The sequence below is a fragment of the Chrysemys picta genome, chromosome 2 (genome assembly GCF_011386835.1).
Source record: "Chrysemys picta bellii isolate R12L10 chromosome 2, ASM1138683v2, whole genome shotgun sequence".
Taxonomy (NCBI): Eukaryota; Metazoa; Chordata; order Testudines; family Emydidae; genus Chrysemys; species Chrysemys picta.
In genome coordinates, this window is record NC_088792.1 from 85,942,451 (window position 1) to 85,966,802 (window position 24,352).

Here is a 24,352-nt window from a genome sequence, read left to right on the forward strand (position 1 = left end):
TGTACGGAGAGGAAGGGAGGAGAGATGCGGGAATGTTTCTAGAAGGGAGGCAAAAATAGCAAAATAAGTGGGTGTGAGGGAATCAGGGGGCTGGAAAACCAGACATCTGACTGACCTGTTTGGTATTAAAATGCCTTGCAGAACTTGCTGTTCTTGTGCAGGTCTGATTTGAGAAGTTTCATTGTTTTATGGACCTGGGTCATTTGGATGTAACTGTCCAAATTAGAGGTTTCCCAAATCAGTTTCCATAAACAGGATTCCACTCTAGTTTTGAAGACCTGAGCAATTGGAAACTGAGGGCTTGGCTTCACTATCGTGGAGATCAGTGCTGTTGCAATCGATGCTGTGGGTGTCGATTTAGCAGGTCTAGTGAAGACCTGCTAAATTGATGGCAGAGCGCTCTCCAGTAGACTCTGGTACTCCAACTCCCTGAGAAGAGTAAGGTAGGTTGACCGGAGACCATCTCCTGTCGACACAGTGTAGTGAAGACACCGCAGTAAGTCGACCTAAGCTACGTCGACCCCAGCTATGTTATTCACATAGCTGGAGTAACGTAATTTAGGTCGACTTACCCCAGTAGTGTAGACAAGGCCTGAGTTCCAAACTGAGAAGTCAGTACAAGCAGAGCCACCTTTTGTCCTCCCATGAATCCTCCTTATCTTGTTAATCTTGCTCCTGTGGCTGTTGTCAAAGTTACTTCAGCCTTCTGGACTTGACATTAATGAGAGAAGCAAGGGAGAGACATTCAGGATGACTGTCTTTGTTGAGTTCTGTGATTCTCTATGTAGTAGAGGAAAACTCTTCCAGTGCATATCCTGCCTTAGGGGAACGCTACAAAATGGCTACCATCTCTTTGCGTGCCCCCTTCCCCGTGCCCTAATTGTTTCCCAAACCTTTCACCTGTTTAAGAATGAATAATATAACACATCATTAGTTTGCTGTATTTGAGATCTTAATATTGGAGCCTCCTGGAGACAAGCTGTTTGAACACACTGTGTGTAAACTGTGGTTGTAAACTCCCTTTAAACCACATCTTAGGTGGAAAAATTAGAACTTCTACAAATTTCAGAGGAAGAAATAATTGCTCCTTAGTATAAAATTGCATTGTAAACTGCACAATTAGACTGTCAGCAAGCATAGAATGTGATTATTATTTTGTTTTATTTTGACCTGTGTGTTGGTGGTATTACTTATAGAATTTGTAACTTAGAGGGAAAAAATAGCTGCTGTATCTACTTGCTGACTGTGACTTGACAATGGCTAGGCAGTTGATGTGCTGTGACCACAGTTTTATTACACTAATAGTTTTTTCACTGCCACGTGGTGATCTCCCCTACTGTTATATCCACCTATTACCTCTTGTCTTGTACTTTGATTCTAAGCATTTTGAGGCAGTTATTCTCTTTGTTATGTGGGTGCATGGTGCCTTGAACAATGGAACCCTGAACACTAATGGATGTCTCTAAGGACTACCACAATACAAATATTTATTATTAATAATAATAATAATGTTTTTCTAAGCAGCGAATGACTGGCTTGCAGCATTTCAGGGGTGGGAAGTGTTTTTGTCCAATGATAAGAGTTTTGTTTTGTTGTAGATTTAAGTTATATATATTGAGCATTGTCACTAGGCATGATACTATACAAGCACTGAGGAAGACCATTCCTTCGCCTAAGGACTTCGTAATGAAAAACGGTGGTGAATTAGGATGTTGAGGGAAAGGAAGCAGAAAAGTATATGCAGGAAATGAGAGAAGTGAGGCTGTAGAACCTGTTAGGTGCATATGTTCTATTTATTTTGACTTGTAACATCACACACAAATGTGCATCCAGAGCTCTGTGCACCCATGACAATCTTTGAAAATATGCAGCTATACAAGTATACTCATTCAGTCACTCCCCCGAAAACATGCCCTGACAACTGCAGAATTGAAGCAACCAGCCTCACCAATTTCCCTCTTCCTTAAAAGTTACGGAGAAAAGTCGAGTTTTGCAGTGTATAAAGGCTTGTTGACGGCATCTAATGGCTGTTTTGGATCAAAATGGGGGACGACAGTGAATTTCCATAGATAGGATCACTGAGATTGAGTTGCAAAGGATATATACATGGCAGGGCTTGAAAAATCCCACGTCCACTCCTTCACGAGAATGAGAAGCTTTCTCTGGGCACTGTTGGGACCTAAGCTGTCTACTCCTGTAGAATTTAAGATTCAATTTTAAAAAGTGTTTCTACCCTTCAGTTTGCAAAAATAACCTTTAAAGAGTGAAATTAATGTAAACCAATGTAGTGTTGTGCTTCTGAGTTTATTCCAGTGCCTCTGTTGCTGCTTATTTGCCAAGCAGTAGCAGAGTGTAACTGAACACAGTTTGACTGTTGCTATGTAAACACCGTGTGCAGCATTTATAATGGTCAGGAATCACCTTCAGGCTTCTGCTGTTTTGAGAAGCTCTGAGCAGCAGCAAGTGGCTTTGGAGCTGTTCTTGAGGGAGGACCTCTCAAAAACAGATGCAGGAAGAGGAATAGAATAGCATAGACCATCCTACCTCCCAGGAGTCAGAGGAGAGAGGGTGTGAGAGAGAACAAGAGACAGAAAGTTTCTTGACTTTTCCAGCAACTAGAAGGAGATGTAGCTTAAAATTTACCAGACACCCAGCCTCCAGAGGTTCAGAGATGGACAGCACTCTATTATTGTTAATAATTAATAAGAATAATTGTATTAGGGCTGTGTCTAAAGGCCCCAAATGGAACTGGAGCCTCATTATGTTAGACTCTTTGCAAACATGTCAGATGGCATGCTGCTACCTGTCCCAAAGCTCACAGTCTAATTCAAGACAAAAGGTACCAAGTCAGTTTACCCTGGGCATAATCTTAGTCCCCTTCCATTTCCCAGCAACTGGAATTGGGAATGTGAGGATTGAGGAAAGAGCAGGTTGGCTTCCTCAGCAGCCCTTTATTCTTCCCTCTCTCCTTTCTTTTAAAATCTTCCTCAAACTATTAGATATTTGGTAAATTTTCCAAGCCCTGTCAGATAGTGTACTAGATGGAGATTTTGATATAAAGAATAAAGTACACATCTTCCTTCTGACATGCTTGAGAATGCAAATACCTCAGGCACCCCACCCTAATTAAAGATTCAAGCCCTGTCTTTACTGGGCATTGCTCCTTCCTTCTGAGTTATTGCATGTCCAAAACCTGGTCTCCTGGGGACTTTACCATTTATTAGTCTTTTAACGCCCCTGAAAGAAACATTGACACATACAGCCACATCCTCTTTTAAATTGGTATAAAATGTGGGAGAATATGAAGTTTTTGGGTTGTGTTTTAGAGCCTGTGCATGACAGGAATTCATGATCTCTATTGCAATTACTATATGTACATTTCATTATATGCATGTGAAACCCCCACAACTAAAACACAGCCCCAATGATTTTCATTAATCTGAGTCTGAGAGTATGTCTGTGATCTTCATGTATTTACATTTTTTGTGACACATAATAATGTTGTATTAAATCGTTGTCACCAGGATCCAAAGATGTTTTCTAAGCAACTGCCAACATTTTGTACATAATTCTTTTTGTTCTTGGAATCCTGTGATTTCTTTTTCCTCACTTGAGTGACCATTTTATTGCCTAATATTCCTCTAACTCTGAATTGAGAGGTCTGAATTGCATTTGACTTGGATATTATGATTGTGTACTCACAGACATCACCCCCTCCCTATCATGCTGCTGATTTGCCAGTGTGGAAGAGGAGGTCAGTAATTATGCGCTGTGGGTTTTATATTACAGTGCACTGTCCTTCATTTGCCCTTTTCATATGGTTACAATAGTGTTAGAAGGCTAGTGTTCAACAGGAACTGGAACAAGCCAGATACCATATTCATTAGGGCAATATACTTTTAATTTACATATCTCATTGGCTAAAGCATAAAGTCAGGAGAAGTTTGTGTAATCAAAATATCTTTTTCTGTTCCCATCAGGCTTCTGTTTGTATTTGGTTCATGGCTTTGTTTTTTTTCTCTTGTTGAAGCAATTAGTTTTATATTAATCCTCTAATGTTCCTCCCCTCTATGATGATACCAATTTCTTTAGCTTTTGTGACTGTAGTCTCCAATCTATTGAAGCGTGTCAGTACATTTGTAACCTTGCTGTTATATTCAAAGTCAAATTTCTTATCCAAAGCAGCAATCCTTGTTAAATGTATTGTTTTAATCAATATTTCTCTAAAGGCTTTAGTTTATCCTACATGGTGGTTCAGCTGGGTGTGAGGTTTCTGGAAGGGGATTAACTAAAACGGTAATGCTGCAGCCTTCGAGGTTGGGTCTTTGACTGGAGTCTCGGGCCTGAATTTTCGTTTAGACTGGCTATTAAGAGAACTCAAATTGCACTTTGAAGGCCCTTAACACTGTCCAGAGTGATGTAACAGAGACTTCATCTAAATTTTGGTGGTTGCTCATATTTAATGAGGCCATAAAGCCATTGGTGATCAAGTTTATTATTATTATTTTTTTTTAAACATTCTTTGTTCTTTGAGACCATTGTGATAGCTTCTGGGACGTATTACCTGCTGTCAAAATTTTTTATATATATATATATACACACACACACACACACACACACACATATATAAAATTATATATTATATAATATATATATGTATAAATTCAAAGGGAAGGTTGGGCTTTGACTATCCCGTATCTATTTGGGTGTTAAGACATTTATTGAAAATGATAGATTTTGATTTGTGTGTGCAAAAGACTGTTTCAGTCATGCATTGCGTGACTTTAATTGTCTTGACATTGCTGCTTAATAGCAAAAAGTGCTGATATCCTGCTTTTAAAGGTTGTGTAGTACCTAGTTCTTAAGAAATAGTTGAGTTAGCAACTGCACGTAACAGCCCTTATCAACCTTTCTCCCAGTCAAATGACCTTGCTCAGTCCATGGGAACACCACACTGTTATCTACTTGTTTGGGTTTTATCAAGATGATAATAGTTTTGCGGTCACTAGGGTGGTGTCATGTCACCTTCGTCACAAACGGTGGCAGTGTTAGTGTTAGTAATGACAATCCCAAACATTAATTTACCAACATTGCTGAGGGAAAGTTATAGCCAAGGAAACTGTGTATGAACAGTTGTTTGGGATAATAAAATGTTGGTCTGTGTCAGTAGTTACAGTTGGCATTTTAGATGTTGATTTATGTATTATCGTGTTGGAAACTGTTTTTATGGTTACATTAAACCTCTTTATGAATGGACATTTAAAGTTACGTAGTTAATGCAAATCTCTTTTCTTTCTGTCATGTTTTCATGAAAAATTCTCTGTGCAATGATTACCCCAGTTTCCTGCTTCCTCTATGCTCCTGATTTTCGCAAGTTAAAATATTTCTTGGCAGAAAACAGTTGGTTTCTGCAAACATGTAGTTTGTAAATGCAGCATGTTTATGTTTACACTGTAGCATATATTCATTCTGTGTTTCATTTTTATTCTCTTATCTAATCAGTTTTTTGGGGGTGTAAATTTCTGGCTATAAGCTTTTAGTTAACACTTGCTAACTTTTTAATTAGGTTTAGAGTAGTGTAAGCTAAAATCCCTGATAGTGCAAAATTTCTGCAGGCAGTCCTATGGAGTTCACTGGGATTGCTTACAAGGCTAAAAGTTAAGCATGTACCTAAATATTTACAGGATTTGGTCCTAAAATGCTTTGACATTCTGGGTTGGTAAGGCAACAGGATGCCTAATCAGCTACTATTTTTATTCATTGGTGTATATCAGTTGTTGTCAGTTGTATGCCACCTAATCTGTGGCGTCAGGTTTAACCACACAGCATGCAATTATTTTAAAGTAATTTGGACTTGATTTCTTTATACTGAGTTAACCACCTTAGAACAATATCGCCCAAACTGTGCATCAGCCGTAATTGAAACTCTGTCAAAGATAAATCCACTTGTGAAGAATAGTTGCCTTACAGCAGTCTCCTCTGCAGAAATCAATGTAATCAACTAATATAGCTCTGTATTAACAGTCCCTTTTTTCCAGAATGGAATGTTTAAGCCATAAAAACATTGGTGGAGGGAAAAGGAGTTCATACGGGTAAAACAGGAGCTGCTGACCTTTTTTACAAATTTATTTGTGTTATGTTTAGAAATCTCAATATCTCTGAGACTCAACCAAGGTCACTATGTCTCCTTCAAGAAAAAGTCATGCTGTCAGACAAAAATTTTCCCAAATTATTCAGCAGGGTAATAACACTGGTTTTATTTAAGTGTGTCACATCCATTTCAGTTATGAATTGCTTTAAATAGTAATACAACAGTCTGTGACATGCTTTAGTTACCAGATACATTACAAGGGCTATTATATTTAGGTCATTCAGAATCAGAATTGTGTATATATTTTATATGCACTATGCAGTCTTATATGATAGAGCCCAGTTTTGCCAGCCTCACACAGAGCAGTATCTTCTATGAGCTGTCCCGTTGGTTCTACTTCAATAGGGACTAATGGAATAAGACATGGCTCAATGTAAAGGTGACACAATGAGCCTTTGTGCATTTTGTTTGTTTGTTTTTACTTAAAATGTTTTTGCATTGAGTTTATAGTACTCATTCATTGATTCTCTCTTAATGGTTTGAGAAATTTATAAAGTTTTGTTGTGACTCCATCTTCCCCCTTAGACTTGCAAGACACACTTAAAAAAAATTTTTTTTTCCAATTTGCATTTAATCAAAAGTAAATTTAACTGTTTTACACAGAAAATTCCAGGTTTGAGGCTCTGAATTTGTTTGTGTTGAACAGTTTAATATGTATGGACTTTAAAAACACTTCAGATTGATCATAAGGCCTTTAAAATTCCTAGGATTACAGTATATACAGGACCTGAAAAAAAATTGGCAAAAGCAAATGCCTGCTACAAAACAGAAATGCCAATCTTCTCAGTTCAATTTTGAAACACTAAAGATGAAATTTTTTTCTTGTTGAGTTCATTGTTTTCATAGTTCTTAATGTTTCCCAAAACTTAAAATAATTCAGTTAGCAGATATAATTTAGATTAATTTTAGGATTAAAGTTTGATTCTTAATTTAGTTTAGTTTGAGTGGCAGATGTAATAAATTTACGTGTCTTGTTTTCCAACAGTTTTATGTGCTGAAAGAGTGGGCCAGATGACTAAAACATACAATGACATAGATGCTGTTACACGACTTCTAGAAGAGGCAAGTATTCTTTTACACAGCTGTTCACTTTATGACAAAGACGTAACATAGATTGTGAAAGAATCTGTGTTGATAGAAATTGCCTGATTTGTTTTCAGTCATGGTGAAACAAATATTATAAATGCACAGTCACTACATCTCATTGGTAAGGGACATACCTTTATTAATAAAAGGTACTTAGTTTGTTTACATCATTTGTACAAATTCACCACGTGTTCATACATAGCTAAAGCAGATTTATCTCACTATTGCCAGAATAGAAAAAGTGACATACCATACTGAATGATGTGAGGAAAAAAGTTAAGGTTTACATGAAATCATGATGTTGGCGGGGGGAGAGGGGAAGTGAGAGTGTATTTTTGTTTTCCAAATATGCACAGTATTATAAATGTTTTTTTTAAACTAGAGCACATAAAGCTCGCAAGTCTATTTATTGTTTATATTATTTATAATATTTATTATTGATATCTCCGTGTTTATAATCTTTAGGAAAATATGTAGTTACCAATTGATAAACAAACCTCTCCTCCTCTCCCATGTACTTTTCTCTGCCCTGCCTCCAAGTTTTTCTTTATTGCATTCTGGTGCCTTTATATTTATATACCCACCATAATATATGGCCATTAATTTATTGTGATTGAGGCTAAACGTTTCAAGTAATAGCAGAGAGAGAAAAATGACCTACAGGATAAAATTTTTGTACTCACTAAATATCCTAATGACTTAATATTAATTGATCAAAATGAACTCTATTTTTAAAGTATCAGAGGGGTAGCCGTGTTAGTCTGGATCTGTAAAAAGCAACAGAGAGTCCTGTGGCAGACTACATCTGTTAGTCTTAAAGGTGCCACAGGACTCTCTATTTTTAAAGTAAATGTAAGCAAATATTTTTGGAAATTATGTTTGCAAGGCATTATTCAGATGAAGACTAACAATGCGGTCTTTGTCCTTGACAGTTTAGAACTTAAATCTTAGTATTTTGGTCTGCGTCATATTGTGGTAATGCTGCATTTGTTTCACACTACAAAGCTCTCTTAGTACAGCAGACCCATTTCATGCAGTGCTAACCCAAAATACCTGAACTGGTGCATTCTTTGACCGCGAAGCTGCAAAGGAATAAGCGTGAGCGCAAGTGCCTGCATTAGTGTATCTTGGTTGTAGAATTGAGGCCTTTGGTTATGCTTTCACCTGAAATCTTTAAAAACAGTTTCCTATGTACTATTCATGTTAAACCCCAGATACTTCACTTACAATGATTATATCTGTAGCACGCCAATGATAACTGTTTTAATTACTCTTGTATTATGCATACATGTCATGCTCTTTTTGCTTATTCATTTGCTTAGATTCATTTGCATGGTTTTGTAAGCAGGTATTGTATCCATCTGGAAACTTACAAATATCCCCTGGTTTTCTTTGAATATGAAAATTTCTTAAATTCTCTCCTAGCCCTAGAGGCACGTGGTTTTGTTTGTTTACATAGGGCTGTAGCCAACACAAAATCATTTGTGTGCCTGGTGGCTGTTCTGAGGTGGTAGTTCCTTCCATCACCCCTTCTAGTAGTGGCAGAGCTGGTCATTCTGCATCTGCCCAAGCCTGTCTCCTCCCTGAGTCCACAAAGCTTGATTTCTATAGAGCTGTAGCAGTCTAGCCCCTGTGAACAGTGTGGGATGCACTGAGCCAACAGTCTAAAGCAGAGGGAGTTCTTTCCTCTCTGTCTGGTTGTTAAAGAGGCCATGTGACCTGACAATGGTGCATCTTTTGCTAAATTCTCTAATGTTGCTCAGTGAGAGAATATATGAGGCTCATTGAGCCAAAGTTTCTTGTTAAATCTCTTTTTCTCATACGCACATGTGTGGGCATACGCTCCTCTCCCGCAAATGGTGACCATAAGGAGGGACCTCTCCAATTCGATCTGACAAGTCACAGTATCTGTGTGTATTTATCCTTCACAATCTTTAATGTATTTATCCTCACTCCTGGGAGGTAGGGAAGTGCTATTATCCCCATAATTCCAAATTGAGACCCAAAAGGTATGTCCACACTGCAATTAAAAACCCATGGCTGGCCCGTGCCAGGTGGCTTAGGTTTAAGGGGCTGTTTAATTGCAATGTAGATGTTCGGGCATCGGCTCTGGGATCCACAGGGCTCTTCCTTCCTCTCTGTAGTTTTATCTGCTGCAAATATTTTTCTTTTTCATTTTGACCTTGTACAGTGGGCCAGCTGTATATGCTGGCCTATTACACACCATTAGCATATTTTGTATGGCCTTCTGGAACTTCCATGGTCTGGAAGGCCCATGCATAATTTTGGCTGGATAGGGCCCTTGGTTTCTAATGCAAAAGTAGACTTAGCTTGACATATTGGAAATCACTTAGAGACAGCACTACCAGATCTGCAAACTATCTTAAATTATTTAAGAATTATATCAGCACTGGTAATTGCTATCTACTTTTCTACTCTTCTACTGCATGGAGACACTTGAAATACATGACATTATTGTGAACCCATGTCACTGGCAATGAATCACTAGCTTCTTTTCATAGACTTTGTCTTTATCATCCATATTACAGTCAATAAATGTTAGTAATAATGAGTGTGATACTTGTCAGCCAAAATAAACAAGCACACAATAGCTACTTTTAGCAATAAACTGAAAGGGATAAGTTTAGTTCTCAGAGGAAGGAACTGAGCAAGAGGAGAGAAGGATATACAAGGAAATTGGCACTATTACTGCACGTAGACTTTTACAAATGTAACACAGTAAAAATGCATCTTGGTAATTCAAAATCCTATAAGTGCTGCAAAGTTGACACCCTAAATTCATTGCCCTGTCCAAAAGGGCTCACTCTCTAATGCCTTGGTCCTGCTTATACTTGGGCATGTGTTTTACATCAATTGGGACTACTTCTGTTTAATGTTAGGCATGTGCATTAGCAGGATCAGGTCCCCAATCTGTAGTATATTTAGCATGGTTTACTGTCCACACAGGGTAGGGCTGGTCCTGTGTGTGTGTGTGAGCAAGGGAGGAGAGGGCGTAGAGAACCTCCTCCTGTAACCGTGGGCACTTGGATGGAGGAAGCGGGATGTCTTTAGACTTGTGTGACTGATGGGCTAGCCAACCCTGGGGAGGGGAGGGGCATGCTAACAGAGCTGGCCCAATCCAGGGGGATGGTAATGCACATTACACCCTTTCAAAAGGTGGTATGACTGTTATATCTGAGTTCTTTCATCCAGGGTTTTTGCCACCCCAAGAGGCGGGGCGGGGGGGAAGCCGCGATTGCAATTGCATTCCGGCGGCAGCTTCACCACGCCGCTTTCTTCTTTGGCGGGAATTCGGTGGCAGGTGCTTCTCTCTGAGAGGGACTTGCTGCCGAACAGCCCGACGTGCCGCCCCAAGCACCTGCTTGCTGGGCTGGTGCCTGGAGCCGGCCCTGCTTTCATCTCCAGGAGTTCCTTCAGAGCCCCCACAGGCATGTTGGCTGGATCAACTCCCTCTAAGGTCTGGTCTACACTTTAACCTCCCAATTCGAACTAAGGTACGCAACTTCAGCTACGTGAATAACGTAGCTGAAGTCGACGTACCTTAGTTCGAACTTACCGTGGTCCAGATGCAGCAGGCAGGCTCCCCCGTCGAGTCCGCGTACTCCTCGCGCCGAGCAGGATTACCGGAGTCGACGGGGAGCACTTCTGGGTTTGATTTATCGCGTCCAGACAAGACATGATAAATCGAACCCAGAAGTTCGATTGCCTGCCACCGAACCAGCGCGTAAGTATAGACAAGCCCTAAGTATACCACTTGTATCCCTATCTGAGTGCAGGAGGCAGTGACTTAAAGCTATAGTTTGGCCTACCTTCTTTAGTCACCTCTATTTCTGAAGCTATCAAAAGATAGTATAATGCACATTCACAACTGCTGCGTAAATTTTACACTTACTAGAATTTGTTTTCAAATGGAGCAGAGGAGAAACTGAGAAGCACGTTAGCATATCCAAGTGTATTCTGTCTGCTTATATCTGTGCTTTGCTGTGCTTTCAGAGCTCTTAAAATATAATCTGTAATGCTCCCTGCAAGCGCTCTACCAAAAGGTGCAAAGAAAAAATTGCATGGTTACTGACAGTAATTTTTCAAATAGAATAAAAGAGCTGGAATTAGATTTGCTTCAGTTAACATTTTTACATTACAGTAAGGCTATGCTTTCATTTGTACGGTTCATTAACTGTACATGTCAATTTTTCTGGATTATGTAGGTGTAGTCTAAGCAGGAATAGGACAAGAAAATGAGCAAAAATTGTTGGTTTCTTTGTTTTTGAAGACTATTCATTCTTTCCTTTTTTCTAGCACAGATTTAACCTTTTTTGACATGGGAGAACCAGTTATTTTCTAAGTGAACAAAAACATTGGAAATCAATGTTCTTTTCTTACCCTTTTACAGAAAGAGCGGGATTTAGAATTAGCTGCTCGAATTGGCCAGTCATTGTTAAAGAAGAATAAATCACTAACCGAGAGAAATGAATTCCTTGAGGAGCAAGTAGAGCATATCAGGGAAGAGGTAAGGTCATACACATGTGTACTGTCTCTACACCTAATGATGCTGCGGGTCCAGAAAAACTCTTCTCTCTAGCTTTAGCTTGTGTGTAGTTAACTTTCTGATTACTTGTGTATAGGATGCCAATCTGAACGATAACGATTCTAATAGAATATTGTACAAAGTTCATTCTATAAATATGATTGATGAGATCATTTGGCCTACAGGGCTCAAAAAAATAAAAAAGGGAAATTTTAAGAAAACTATGGGCCATTCGATTTTGCTCCACCTCAGGCTAAATTCTTTGCTTAAACATATTTGTCCCTATTTTATTTTGTTTCATCCCCCCGCACTTTCCTCAAACCCCATTTTGACCTTATTCACCTCCTTTCCCTACATTTCCTTCCCCCCCTCTTTCTTTCCAATATTTTCCTCTCACTTCTCTAGCTCCCTTTTTACCTAGGTTCATTGCTTGCACTTCTCTTTCCACAATATTCAGCTTTTTTTTCTTTTGTTTCTTCTCCCCCCATATCTCAGTGATTATCACATCTCTGTTTGTTTCTCTCCTTTCCCACCTGTAAGAGATTATTTTTCATTTCCCCCCCCAAAAAATCTTCTTTTCTGTATTCAAGCTGATTTCCGTTTTTAAATAAAATCACTTAAATGCCGAACCTGCTCCCCTACTGCAGATGAACATAAACATCATACCACTCTATTTAAGATGTATTATTCATATAAAGTGAGATTTTTAGTAGTCCACGATCACTAAAATCATGTGCATTGTACTTTCTGTACCCCTCTGGTATCATGCCTCTTTAACATACCCAGCTTCATATCCATCAGGTGCTTGGGTGGCTCAGGATAAATTACTGTGTGGGTTCTATGACATGATGAATGATGCTTCTTCGACATATGGTCTGCTTCAGAAAGCAGCCAAGTTACTTGTTGGGTTAAAGAAATAGATATTAAACAGAACTAATGGTTTGGGACTTAGTATCGCCCATCTAGATTTGTTAAAACCTTCTGGTTTATGGTGCAGTGGTTTTGCTATTTTTCAGTAAAATGTGGAAGAATCTGGGGGTGTATGTGTATGTACGAAGGTTTTTGTGATATGTATGTGTGTATATTACAGTTTTGGATAGCAATAGTAATGTGTTAGGTTCTTTGTATACATATTGTGTGTCTGTGTATAGGATGACATGGTGCAGGTCATCCCAAATGAGTGCTGATTTAAAAAAATAAATAACACCATAGAACACTATAATGTATATTGTATGTGCTATATATGAAGTATTATAAACATATTTGAGAAATGTTGAGAGTTCTGAAAATTATCTTCAGTATTATTTATTGCATCTCCCTGAGTAGAGAGCCAGATTAACTAAAAATGTCACAATGCAACGTCTGTTAGTTTGCTGCCTTGAAGAGCTAAAAGTGAGTTCTGGGTCCCTCCTAGAAACACTTGGTGACCTTGAGCTGAATCGTGCCCATCCTGGGCCTCTTGCGGGTGCACTTCTTGGGGGAAGATTAAGAAAGGTTGAGAAATTCCACAGTTGGTGGGAGGGGTTGAAAACAGGTTGGTTTTTAGAAAATGCTTGTTTATGGAAGCTTCTCTGGGATTTGTGATGTTAGGGTAAATCTGAGCAATGCTATAATGAGCAAGTTGTGGGTGAGGCAGTTACAGGTGCATGATGCATGGAAATACACCCAATATATGGAGGTGATCTCTATGGGAGAAATTCCAAAGCAGGTGACAAATGAATTACTCACTCACCTTTGACAGCATTGCCAGTTTGGCTGCGTTATTAACAGCTTTCTTATACAAAAAATGTCATGATTCATCTAGGAAATTGCCAGCTTCCCGGTGGGACCAATGATATTAGGGTTTAAAGTCATAACACTTTTGTGTGTAGAAAATCTGAGGTGAGTTTTAGTAGGTTTTGATATTTCCTCTGAGTCCTGTTCAGTTGGGCGTCATGATAACTAAGGCAACTGACTTTGCAGTCAGAGGGATACAATATATAGTCCCTATAAATTTCTTTTAAACATTCCTAAAATAGTGCAGCATATGACACATACAACATACCTGATGGTGGTGTATGATATATAGATTTTATTGGCACTTTTATGGGATGACGTGGCTTCTTTACTCATGGGTAGTGCAGCCATTCCATATTCATGTTAATAGTCTTTGTGCCACACCATCATGTATCCTCAGTTTATTCCATGGCTCTTCATTTGATACACGTGTTGCCTTTACATCAACATGTAGATTTTGTATTTTCAAACCTGTATATCATTGTGAGGAATAGACTCTGATCATGTTCTGATGAAAACTGTGACTTTAACCCACATGTTTCAGGCCAGTTTTTCTCTTTATATTGTCTCTTACTTGCCCTTCTGATGAAATACCAATGTCTCCTTCACCTGCAACAAGCTGCTTTTGTGTGATCACTTCAAAACAGTTTGAATTTCATTTTTCCTTCTGTCAAGAGGACAGAGCCCTTTCCTTCCCAGTCTTATCTAATTGCTACTAATTTCTACCCTGTACAACTCTTTCCAGTAGTACTAAATTATGAAAACTGAGACTCAGACCTACTGTTTGGCACTAGAGAACAAAAGGTGAGTGCACTGAAGCAAAATGCTGTACTGTATGTCGGTGCACTTTAGTCACCGGGTACCTGCTGTTTTGGAAGTATTTTACTAAAGTCTTCAATGTTGTATTGGACAAATTCTCTTGATTACAAATTGCGTTGACTGCGGAAATAACTGTTCAACCTTTAGGTAGCACAAATGAGTGTAGCTTCCCAAGTAAAGCCTGCCCACCCAGTGCTGTGTTGTAGTGTTTAAAAATTAAGGATGCTGCAGCTTCAAGATCAAAATTTCTGTCCTTTTGCTGAAATATGACATTACCATGTACAACCTAATCCTGCCTGCTTTGAAATCTGATCTAAGAGCCAGAGTAAAGTGAACTGTCAGTCTAGGATAGAGTGGAAGGAGATTGTTGGATTTTTGCTCTTCCTAGTTATTCTGGGTTATTTTATTTACTTTATTTAACCCTAAACTTCTTTCCTGTTCTAGTCATCTCTGTTGTGTGCTCCTGCAGCAGCTAATGCAGTGCTAGCTAACTCACCCTCCGTGGGGACTGTCAGCCCAGTGACCAGCAGTTTATGGTCACTCTTAAACAGTAGAGCTTTGTAATTTTCATTTAATTGCTAGATATTACACTTGAGTTAGTGTTTGATGTTTGCTAAAGCTCAGTGTTTGGTGGGTTGAGCCCACCACACTCATTTCCAGACTGTTTTTCATCAGAGCTAGTTTTCATTTCCTCTTTTACAGTCAGAAGGGGGGAAAATACTACTCTGAAATAAGACTTTTAATCCACTAGAGCAAAAGGTAACATATGAAAGATAAGATGATCTCTATCTAGTTAATGAATAAAATATGTGATGTAATTGATGTTTTCATGTTAATAAATACTTAGTCCTACAGTGTTGGAGAAATAATGGGCTTCATCCTGCAAACTGTTGCTCGTGGTTAGTGGATCTCTCATCTGAGTGAGGACTTATAAAATGGGTTTTGGATTTTAGATTGTTTCTGCAGAGCTGGCAATTAGGAAGAAAAAATCTACACCTTTTCCTAAAATGAGCACATTTGATAGAGTAAGATATAATAAGCATGGGATTCTATGATACCACTTCTATAGAATCACTTTTCAGAGTCAAAGTGCACTCAGAAGCTAATAGTTCTTTGCAGTCTATGCAGCACTGATGTAATGTGCACCCTATGACAAAACCCACTAAACGGTGGATCTGCTACATTCTGCACCAACTAAAACTTGAGTGGTGTCGAAAGGTAACCCTACATGGAGAGAATTATGATAATCCAGTCTGAAAGTCACAAAGGCAGGGATAATGGTGGCCAGGACCATGTCCAAGTGAAATGGTTATAATCACTGTGTCAGATGCAGCAGAAAAGAAATGCTAGGCCTGATTTACAACTGCTTTACTCCATTGAAATCAATGGAGTAATGTTGGTGTAAACCTGGGACGGTGAATCAGACTCATGGAGTGAAATGACAGACCATTTGCCTCTCTTGTTTCCTTTAATAGCAGTGGGTAATTGGATTCTTGCTTTCTTTAAAAAGAAAGGGGAAAAAAATCAAATGACTGTTTAAAGATTTTTCAAGAAGTAAAAATTGTTTCCAGTCCATTCATCAGAGTGGTACAGTGGGCTCTTGACTAGTCTGAAGGAAACATATGAAAGATGAAAAACAAATTGATTTAATTATTAAAAATATAAATATGTTTAGAAGGGAAGTGATAGATTTACGCTCTTTTTTGCTCAGGTTTCTCAGTTGCGCCATGAACTGTCCATGAAGGATGAGCTGCTTCAGTTTTATACCAGTGCTGCTGAAGAAAGTGAGCCAGAGTCCATCTGCTCAACACCGTAAGTTATCAGATCAGTTCACTTTTCCTGAATCTGAACCTTCCAGGGATAATAGCAGGAAGTTTAAGAGCAGTGTTGATACCCTTGAGGGTGGCAAAATTAATCCTGAATGGAATAAAGCTACATTCATAACTTAAACCTCCAACTTGCGCCGCACATTTTCATTTGTTAATGTTTGTATTGGAGTAACTGAACTGATTTGAATGTGGGGAGGGAAGGAAAAAGGAGGACAGGAGGACAGTGGCATATGATACCATAGGCTACTCTAACTCACATTGGGGCTGGCATAGACCACCCCAGAGGATCAGTGAGCCACCTGGCATGTACCTCCCCACCATACCATCTTTCTGTCTGCAGGGGAAAATCTGGCCAAGTGATGGAAGACTAACCTCCATACTCACATTGCTTTGGCTGGCAAAGACTTGAGGCATTGCTAAAATATGGTGCACTGTTTGACAGCAGAGGGAGGGGATAACGCATGGATTACAGTCTTCTCTGGACAGTTACCTGTCTGAGCAGCACGGCAGACTTTGAGGAGACTGCCTGCCCTTGTCCACTTGTCTGCAGAGTTATTGCAGCATTCAGGTGGAGCATGTGCAACGTGATTCATGAAGCTATTGTATTATTTTTTGTAAGTCTGCATCTGAAGGTTGCTTTCTTCCTAATATCTGTGGATGAATAGCTTTCCCACAGGAAGTGGGAGGAATAAGGAAAATTGTCATGGTTACTTTTAAAATTAGATGAAAATGTGTGTTGTCACAAATAACTTAAAGTGAAAAGTCTGAATTTCACACAGCTCTGGTTGTTATGGGACCTCTGTTAAGCCTTTTCCCATTTGTCATTTCCAAGGTTTCAAGTAAAATGGGCCTAAAGTAAATGTTAATGGTTATGTTACCAGGTTGAAGAGGAATGAGTCTTCCTCCTCCGTCCAGAACTATTTTCACTTGGATTCTCTTCAAAAGAAACTTAAGGACCTTGAAGAGGAGAATGTTGTGCTTAGATCAGAGGTGAAATCACTCCCTTGTATACTTTGTTTTTAATAATTGCAGCCCTGCTTCCCTCTCCCTTTGAAAACCAGTGCTCTGCTGATGATTGTTAAATAAATATTCTTAATGGAAACCCTCATAGGGGAGGGCTATCTTACATAACAGATCCCCTTGTAATATAGCAAATCACCAATTTTGATCTTAAAATAGTGTTAAGAGTCCAACTGAAACCTATACATTTCAGGAAATTCAGAGCAAAGGCTTCATGTGGAGGGGACAACATAGTTCTATAAGCGTGTTAGGGGACAGTATTATAGCCTAAAACCTGAGCGGGTCACGCAGACTGAAAACAAAAATGGTGTTAGAACATGGCTGACCCTTGCTGTACCTGCAGGTTGGCATAGGATCCTTAACCCATACCAGTGTTAGCAATAGGCACAAATGTCTTACCTAAGTATAGAGAGAGGCAGTATTACCTTAAACTCTAAATGGCCTTAATTTGTGGGTTTCAAATCAGGCCTTTAACATTATTTTAACATTGTTTTTTGTGGATTCATATTTTTCCTTTTATTTTGGGACTGTTCAAAAGAATAAAAAACATATATGTGGGTTGATGGAGTCCGTCAGAGTTAATATATGTTCACTGTGACGGCCACGTACCAGATAAGTAATTACATTTGTGATTTGTCAATGCAGTTTTTGAACTTACAATATTTGGGGATATGTTATAATTTGCGAACTCTCATTGGTGTTTAGATGAAATACCATTCTCAGATTCACAAATTCATTAACTTTCCATTACAAATGTAAGTCACTCTTTTATAAAGTATGTTTTGATCAATGTGCAGTCTACTTCACCTTTATTATGAAAACACCCAGGGAAGATAAGTAGTGTAAATATTATGTTGTGGGTATTGTGAGGGTAATTAAGGTGGGGCTGGAAGTGAAAGTCTTCTGGCTTCAGGGGTTATAAAAGAACACTTTACACTTAAGTCCAATTGCGTAGCCAATGCTTTGGATGAAATGTAACATATAGTGTTTAATTTAAACATGTAATATCTTCATCTATTTTAGAGATCTCAAAACGTATCTGTTCAGGTGATCAATTTATACACTGTGCACTCCCTGCATGTGGTTTCGGTCATCTTCATTCCTGTTAAAATAGTGACACCTAGTGGGTGCAAATTTCTGCATCAAATCTGTGGATGCTGAATGTTCATTTGGACCCTTTTTTTTTTTTAAAAGAACAACAGGAGTATTTGTGGCACCTTAGAGACTAACAAATTTATTAGAGCAAAAGCTTATGCTCTAATAAATTTGTTAGTCTCTAAGGTGCCACAAGTACTCCTGTTGTTCTTTTTGCGGATACAGACTAACACGGCTGCTACTCTGAAACCTTTTTTTTTTAGAGATTGAGGGGAGACAAGGGGAGTTGGGGTTTTCTCACTGTCTTCCTGGAGTTGCGATTTGAAAAAAGGATTTGCTTTTTTGAAGCAAATGGAAACACTACAACAGATTAGAAAACAACCAAGATGCTAATGTGCCATATTTTGATGTGGACCTTTTGAACAGGCCTGTCAGCTGAAGACTGAAACAATTACTTACGAAGAGAAAGAACAGCAGCTTGTAAATGACTGTGTGAAAGAGCTGAGTATGTCCTTTTTTTTCTTCTCCTTTTTCACATCTGACGTTGTGTTCAGTGTTGTTGTAGCCATGTCGGTCCCAGGATATTAGAGAGACAAGGTGGGTGAGATAATATCTTTTATTGGATCAACTTCTGTTGGTGAGAGAGACAAGCTTTTGAGGTACACAAAGCTCTTTCTCAGGTCTGGGAAACAGATCTAAGGAACAGCACTGTGTAGCTCAAAAGCTTACCTCTTATCACTAACAGAAGTGAGTCCGATAAAAGATATTACCTCATCCACCCTGTCTCTGTAATTATTGTGTTCAGCCATATTTAGGTTGAGCTGTAAATTCATAAATGAGTCATTTAAATGAATCATTTACCCTGTGGTCCTTCATTTCCTTACAAGTATTATCTGTCTGTCTTTTAAGACTGGTCATGAGAAGAGAAACAAAAAACTAAAAGTCCCTGCATTCTTGTCACTTTTCTACCTTTACTTTATGAAATAATGTACGAGAAAGGCAGAGCCATCTTTCAGCCTGTCAGCTTCACATTTCATATTGGAATTACATCACTTAAGACCACATTTAATGTCAAGATAATTCAGCTTTAAGTACAAGTCCTTGAACTAAAATGTAACATTAGAATATATCTACAGTATCCACATGGGCCATCAATGAAGACATAATGATCAGGCATTGAAAGAGATGGAAACTTTCAGATGATTTATTAGTAGGCTTGGCAGAATTTCATTTTTTTTTATAGTTTCAGTGGATAATATTAATAACACCAATGTTTACTTGTAAGCATTTTATCCATTTTAAATTTTCACAGTTGTGTGAAATTATGAGTTTTAAGTTTTGGTTTTTTATTTAAATGTTCAGAGTTGGAAGTAAATATGGAGGAGTCAGAGAATTATTTAACGACGTTGAGGTTAAAAAAATTAAAGCTTTATGAACCATTAAACACAAACTATCAACATCACATGTCAAAATATAAAAAATAAATACAATTAAATCAACAAATCAGACCTGTTTTTAGTATTGATTCACTAGTCCATTTGTAACAAGCGTAATTCAAAAGTCGAAATCACTAGATTCTGACTCTTAAGTTTTCAAGCAGCATTTTTCTTTCTTTGCCTGTCCGTAAATTTGGATTATTGTCGATGGAAATATTTTTTCATTGGTTAGTATGTGTACAGTGAAATGGACATTTACTCATAGAAGTCTCATCTTTCCAATCCTACTTAGGTGCCAATGCACAACAGACAATTTAGGCTTAAAGAAAATGTGCATAATATTTTTTATTTAAAGATACTTTTCTTCCTCTTAGTGAGTGAGGCTAGGTGAATACATTAGCATTTCTTCCCTGTGGTTAACACGAAAATACCAGTTCAGCTTTATTATGATATATGTAGAGGTAGCCAAAGTGCAGCTCATTGAGTTCCACAGTAACTGCTTGAACTTGATGGAGCAGTGTGTGCTGGGATTTGCAGTTTCTCTGGGCCACACCTGTGTATTATCGATGACAGCTGCTGCATTTTGTTCCATTTAATTTAAATTAAGTGCAGCCTTCAGGTTCCTGACAGGCTGACAGTGTCGCCTCTGCTGGCAAAGTTTGGATGTTCCAGTCTTAAAGGACTAAATTCTCTAAATATGTTCTTACTTTTCTATCAGTTGAAGCATCAGGCTCAAAGAACTTAAAACACAGCAGGAGTTAAACCATTAGGATCACAAGTTTATGCATGAAATAACGCTATTTTCAGACATTCTAAAACTTCTTGAATGAAGTTGAACTGGATCTCATTTACTGCACAGTTAGTAGGAAAGTAGCCATGAAATTAGGCATAAAGCAAACTTTTCATTAACGATAATTTCCACTGCAAGACACTAAAAAAATGCCTTAATCTTAGAAATGTAGGACGGGATGGGACCTCAATAGGTCATGTAGTCTAGTGCCTTGCACTGAGGCAGGACTAAGTACTATGTAGACCAGGGGTCAGCAACCTGTGGCACACATGCCAAAAGTGGCACGTGAGCCGATTTTTAGTGGCACTCTGCTGCCAGCCGGAGTCCTGGCCACCGGCCCCACTCAGCCCGCTGCCTGCCTGGATGAAGGGAACCCTCGGCCGGCAGTGGGCTGAGCGGGGCTGGCGGACCCCAGCTGGCAGGGGCCGGCAGACAGGACCCCAGACCAGGATCGGGCTGAGCCGCTCAACCCGCTCCAGTCTGGGGTTCTGGCCACCGGCCCCGCTCAGCCCACTCCCAGTCTGGGGTTCTGGCCACCGGCCCCCCTCAGCCCGCTCCCAGTCTGGGTTTCTGGCCACCGGCCCCACTCAGCCCGCTCCCAGTCTGGGGTTCCGTCCGCCGGCCCCACTCAGCCCGCTGATGGTCTGGGATACCGGCTGCTGGCCCCACTCAGCCCACAGTCAGTTTGGAGTTCTGGCCACTGGCCCTGTGCCAGCCAGGTTCCTGGCCCCGCTCAGCCCACTGCCAGCCTGGGATACCAGCCGCCGGCCCCGCTCACCTCGTTGCACTATTATTTACTTTACATACAATAATAGTTTAGTTATATAATATAGACTTATAGAGAGAGACCTTCTAAAAATGTTAAAATGTATTACTGGCATGCGAAACCTTAAATTACAGTGAATAAATGAAGACTTGGCACCCCACTTCTGAAAGGTTGCTGACCCCTGATCTAGACCATACCAGACAGGTGTTTGACTAATCTGTTCTTAAAAAGCTCCAATAATCGCGATTCCACAACCTCCTTAGGTAATTTGTTCCAGTCCTTAACAACCCTGACAGTTAGGAAGTTCTTCCTAATGTCTGACCTAAATCTCTTGCTGCAATTTAATCTAATGTACCCATCTTTCTGTTGTTGAGAAAGATAGGTTTGACCTGGCTGTTTAACGTGTTTGAATGTTACAATGAAACCCAGTTACAGTGAAATAGAATGAAAGTTTCGAATTTTCAGTGCATTTCAATGTGCAAACAATTTTACAGTGAATCTTACTATTGAACTTTACTGTTTCTATCACAGTTTAACATACTGCCTTGGTACACCATCTTCACTGTATTTGCAAGATGTCAGTTTTGCCCACAATAGGAAATCTTGTTAGCAAGTATACAGCCCACATTGCAGCATCGGTTCTCTATATTTTTTAATATTTTTGTTGTTGTTGTTGTTACTTTCTCAAAGAGACATTATCTTTCCGTGTTTTGGAAAAAGATTCTGCTGCATTAAGCAACATTCTTCAGAAAATTCCTCTTTTTATAGACAGTGGGCGTTGAGTTGTGATTGCTTCTCTCTTGTTAAAGGGGATGCAAACATCCAGATTTCCAGTATCTCGGAGGAGTTAGCAAAGAAAACTGAAGATGCTGCCCGGCAACAGGAAGAGATCACCCATCTTCTTTCTCAGATAGTTGATCTACAGAAAAAGGCAAAATCTGTAAGCAATAATGTTTGTTACACCCTCAGGAATTTTTCCTTTCTCTCCCATGTGTGGCAGTCTTGTTTGACTTAAATCTCTTGCATGGTCATTTTTTAATGTAAAAAGCAGACCTGCCTTTAAGGTTTTTCTTATAGAAAGATATGGATACCTGATTTACCCATTTCATATTAAATATAATTCATCAAAAACAATGGTTAAATTCATCTTGAGTAATTAGAGGTGATATTCTGACATTGATTTCAGCAGGGTAGGATTTCACCGTAGCTGTTTCAGATAGAGGATATCCATTGATTTCCCAGAGCCTAGATGTGAATTTCGGAGGAGAGAAATATTTTAATAGTGGATGCAGTCTCATGACCGTTTAGCCAATACAGATACATATATAATATAAATGTCCCACAAGAAGGAGAGTGGGAGAATTTCACTATTCACATAATTAAGAGCTGTCCTGGAAAAAAACATGTAATCCTTGTATTAGTATGTCTACCACTGTTTGGTGTATTTTAGTGTGCAGTCGAAAATGAAGAACTTGTCCAGCATTTGGGAGCAGCTAAAGATGCCCAGCGTCAGCTCACGGCAGAAGTAAGTATCATGAGTAATACTAGAATGATTTGGTAATAGGACAGCAGCTTTTCACTTCTAAATTACCAGTTTAATCCAACCAAGACTGCTAATGACAAAAAAAGCTTTTGGCCCCTAATGAAATGAGGTCTTGGTCCCAGTCCATTTCTCGATGGAGCAATGTATTCCTCTCAGACAGGTCCCTGTTCCCATAAACATATGTACAAGTGTGTCCGCGAGCACACACAATTGACATGAAATGGCGATCTTGTTAGCCATCTCGGAAAAACAAGGATTGAAATGGGGTAGGAGGTATAACTAACGTCTGCACCTATCGTGGTTGGCACCTTTAGGTTATGGGATAGGTCTGTTAGCAGAGTGAGGGACAACCTGGGGAAATTTGCATTTACTGTACTCACAAAGAACAATCCAAAATTGTCGATCAGTTACCTCTCATGGGCACTACATTCACATACAAAAAGTGTGTGTTTAAAAAAAAAAAAAAAAAAAGCTAAAGGAGACTATTTAAATATTAGATTAACATATAATGTAAGTATGGAAAACTGTCTTAGGCCAGGTCTACACTAACCCCCTAATTCGAACTAAGGTACGGAACTTCAGCTACGTGAATAATGTAGCCGAAGTTCGAAGTACCTTAGTTCGAACTTACCTTGGTCCACACTCGGCAGGCAGGCTCCCCCGTCGACTCCGCGGTACTCCTCTTGCCGAGCTGGAGTACCGCAGTCGACGGCGAGCACTTCCGGGTTCGACTTATCGCGTCCAGACTAGACGCGATAAGTCGAACCCAGAAGTTCGATTGCCAGCCGCCGAACTAGCGGGTAAGTGTAGCCAAGGCCTTAGAGTGGCCTTGATTTAAGATTGTGTATAAATACTTTAGAACACTAAAAATCTCATTAAAATATTCTTTATCTCTTATAGTTTTTGCCATTATAGTTGCTATACTTGTTGCATATGCATTCCATATGCCCAAATAATAATATCTAGTTATTGCAATTTACGTATAAATATAGCATTTGTTCTCTTTTTAAACAGTTTCCCACCCTCAGTAGTTAAAGTCATTGTGGCACTTGCAGGGCAATTGCGCGGCCCACAGTGTGTTGGAATCTTTCTGACTATGCTTGTTACAGTTGCGGGAGCTGGAAGACAAGTATGCAGAGTGCATGGAAATGCTTCATGAGGCGCAGGAGGAGCTGAAGAACCTTCGGAACAAGACGATGCCAAATGCCATATCACGTCGCTACCACTCGCTAGGCCTCTTCCCCATGGTGAGAAGATGTTTAAATGTGCTAGTACAGTGCCAAGCGTAATGGGTTTATGATCAGTGTGAAACCTCAAAGCACTACTACAATACATAATGAAAAAAAATAATGAAAAAAAAACACTACATAAACATTTTCCAGAGCAATTTTGCTCTGTTACAGTGGTATGGATCTCTGAAGTAATTCCATTGATGTCAGTGGCACAGATTTACCGAATGACTGCAGTGAAGATGTGTGAAAGTTGCACCAGTGTA

General features: G+C 39.2%; 1 protein-coding gene across 5 annotated transcripts in view; it reads left to right on the forward strand.

Moving 5' to 3' along the window:
- Positions 1-24,352, forward strand: part of LOC101953448 (trafficking kinesin-binding protein 1) — a 60,050-nt gene that overhangs the window by 6,730 nt on the left and 28,968 nt on the right. For 3 of the 5 annotated variants that reach the window (XM_024107973.3, XM_024107956.3, XM_024107962.3), the window contains exons 2-9: positions 7,137-7,213; positions 11,649-11,765; positions 16,090-16,190; positions 17,089-17,197; positions 18,749-18,827; positions 22,124-22,254; positions 22,765-22,839; positions 23,967-24,104. In XM_024107973.3, the coding sequence (XP_023963741.2) occupies positions 7,137-7,213; positions 11,649-11,765; positions 16,090-16,190; positions 17,089-17,197; positions 18,749-18,827; positions 22,124-22,254; positions 22,765-22,839; positions 23,967-24,104 (827 nt within the window). Of the gene's footprint in view, positions 1-7,136; positions 7,214-11,648; positions 11,766-14,309; positions 14,364-16,089; positions 16,191-17,088; positions 17,198-18,748; positions 18,828-22,123; positions 22,255-22,764; positions 22,840-23,966; positions 24,105-24,352 lie in introns of those variants that run through there. The other 2 variants (XM_024107970.3, XM_065583654.1) reach the window with 1 other exon arrangement.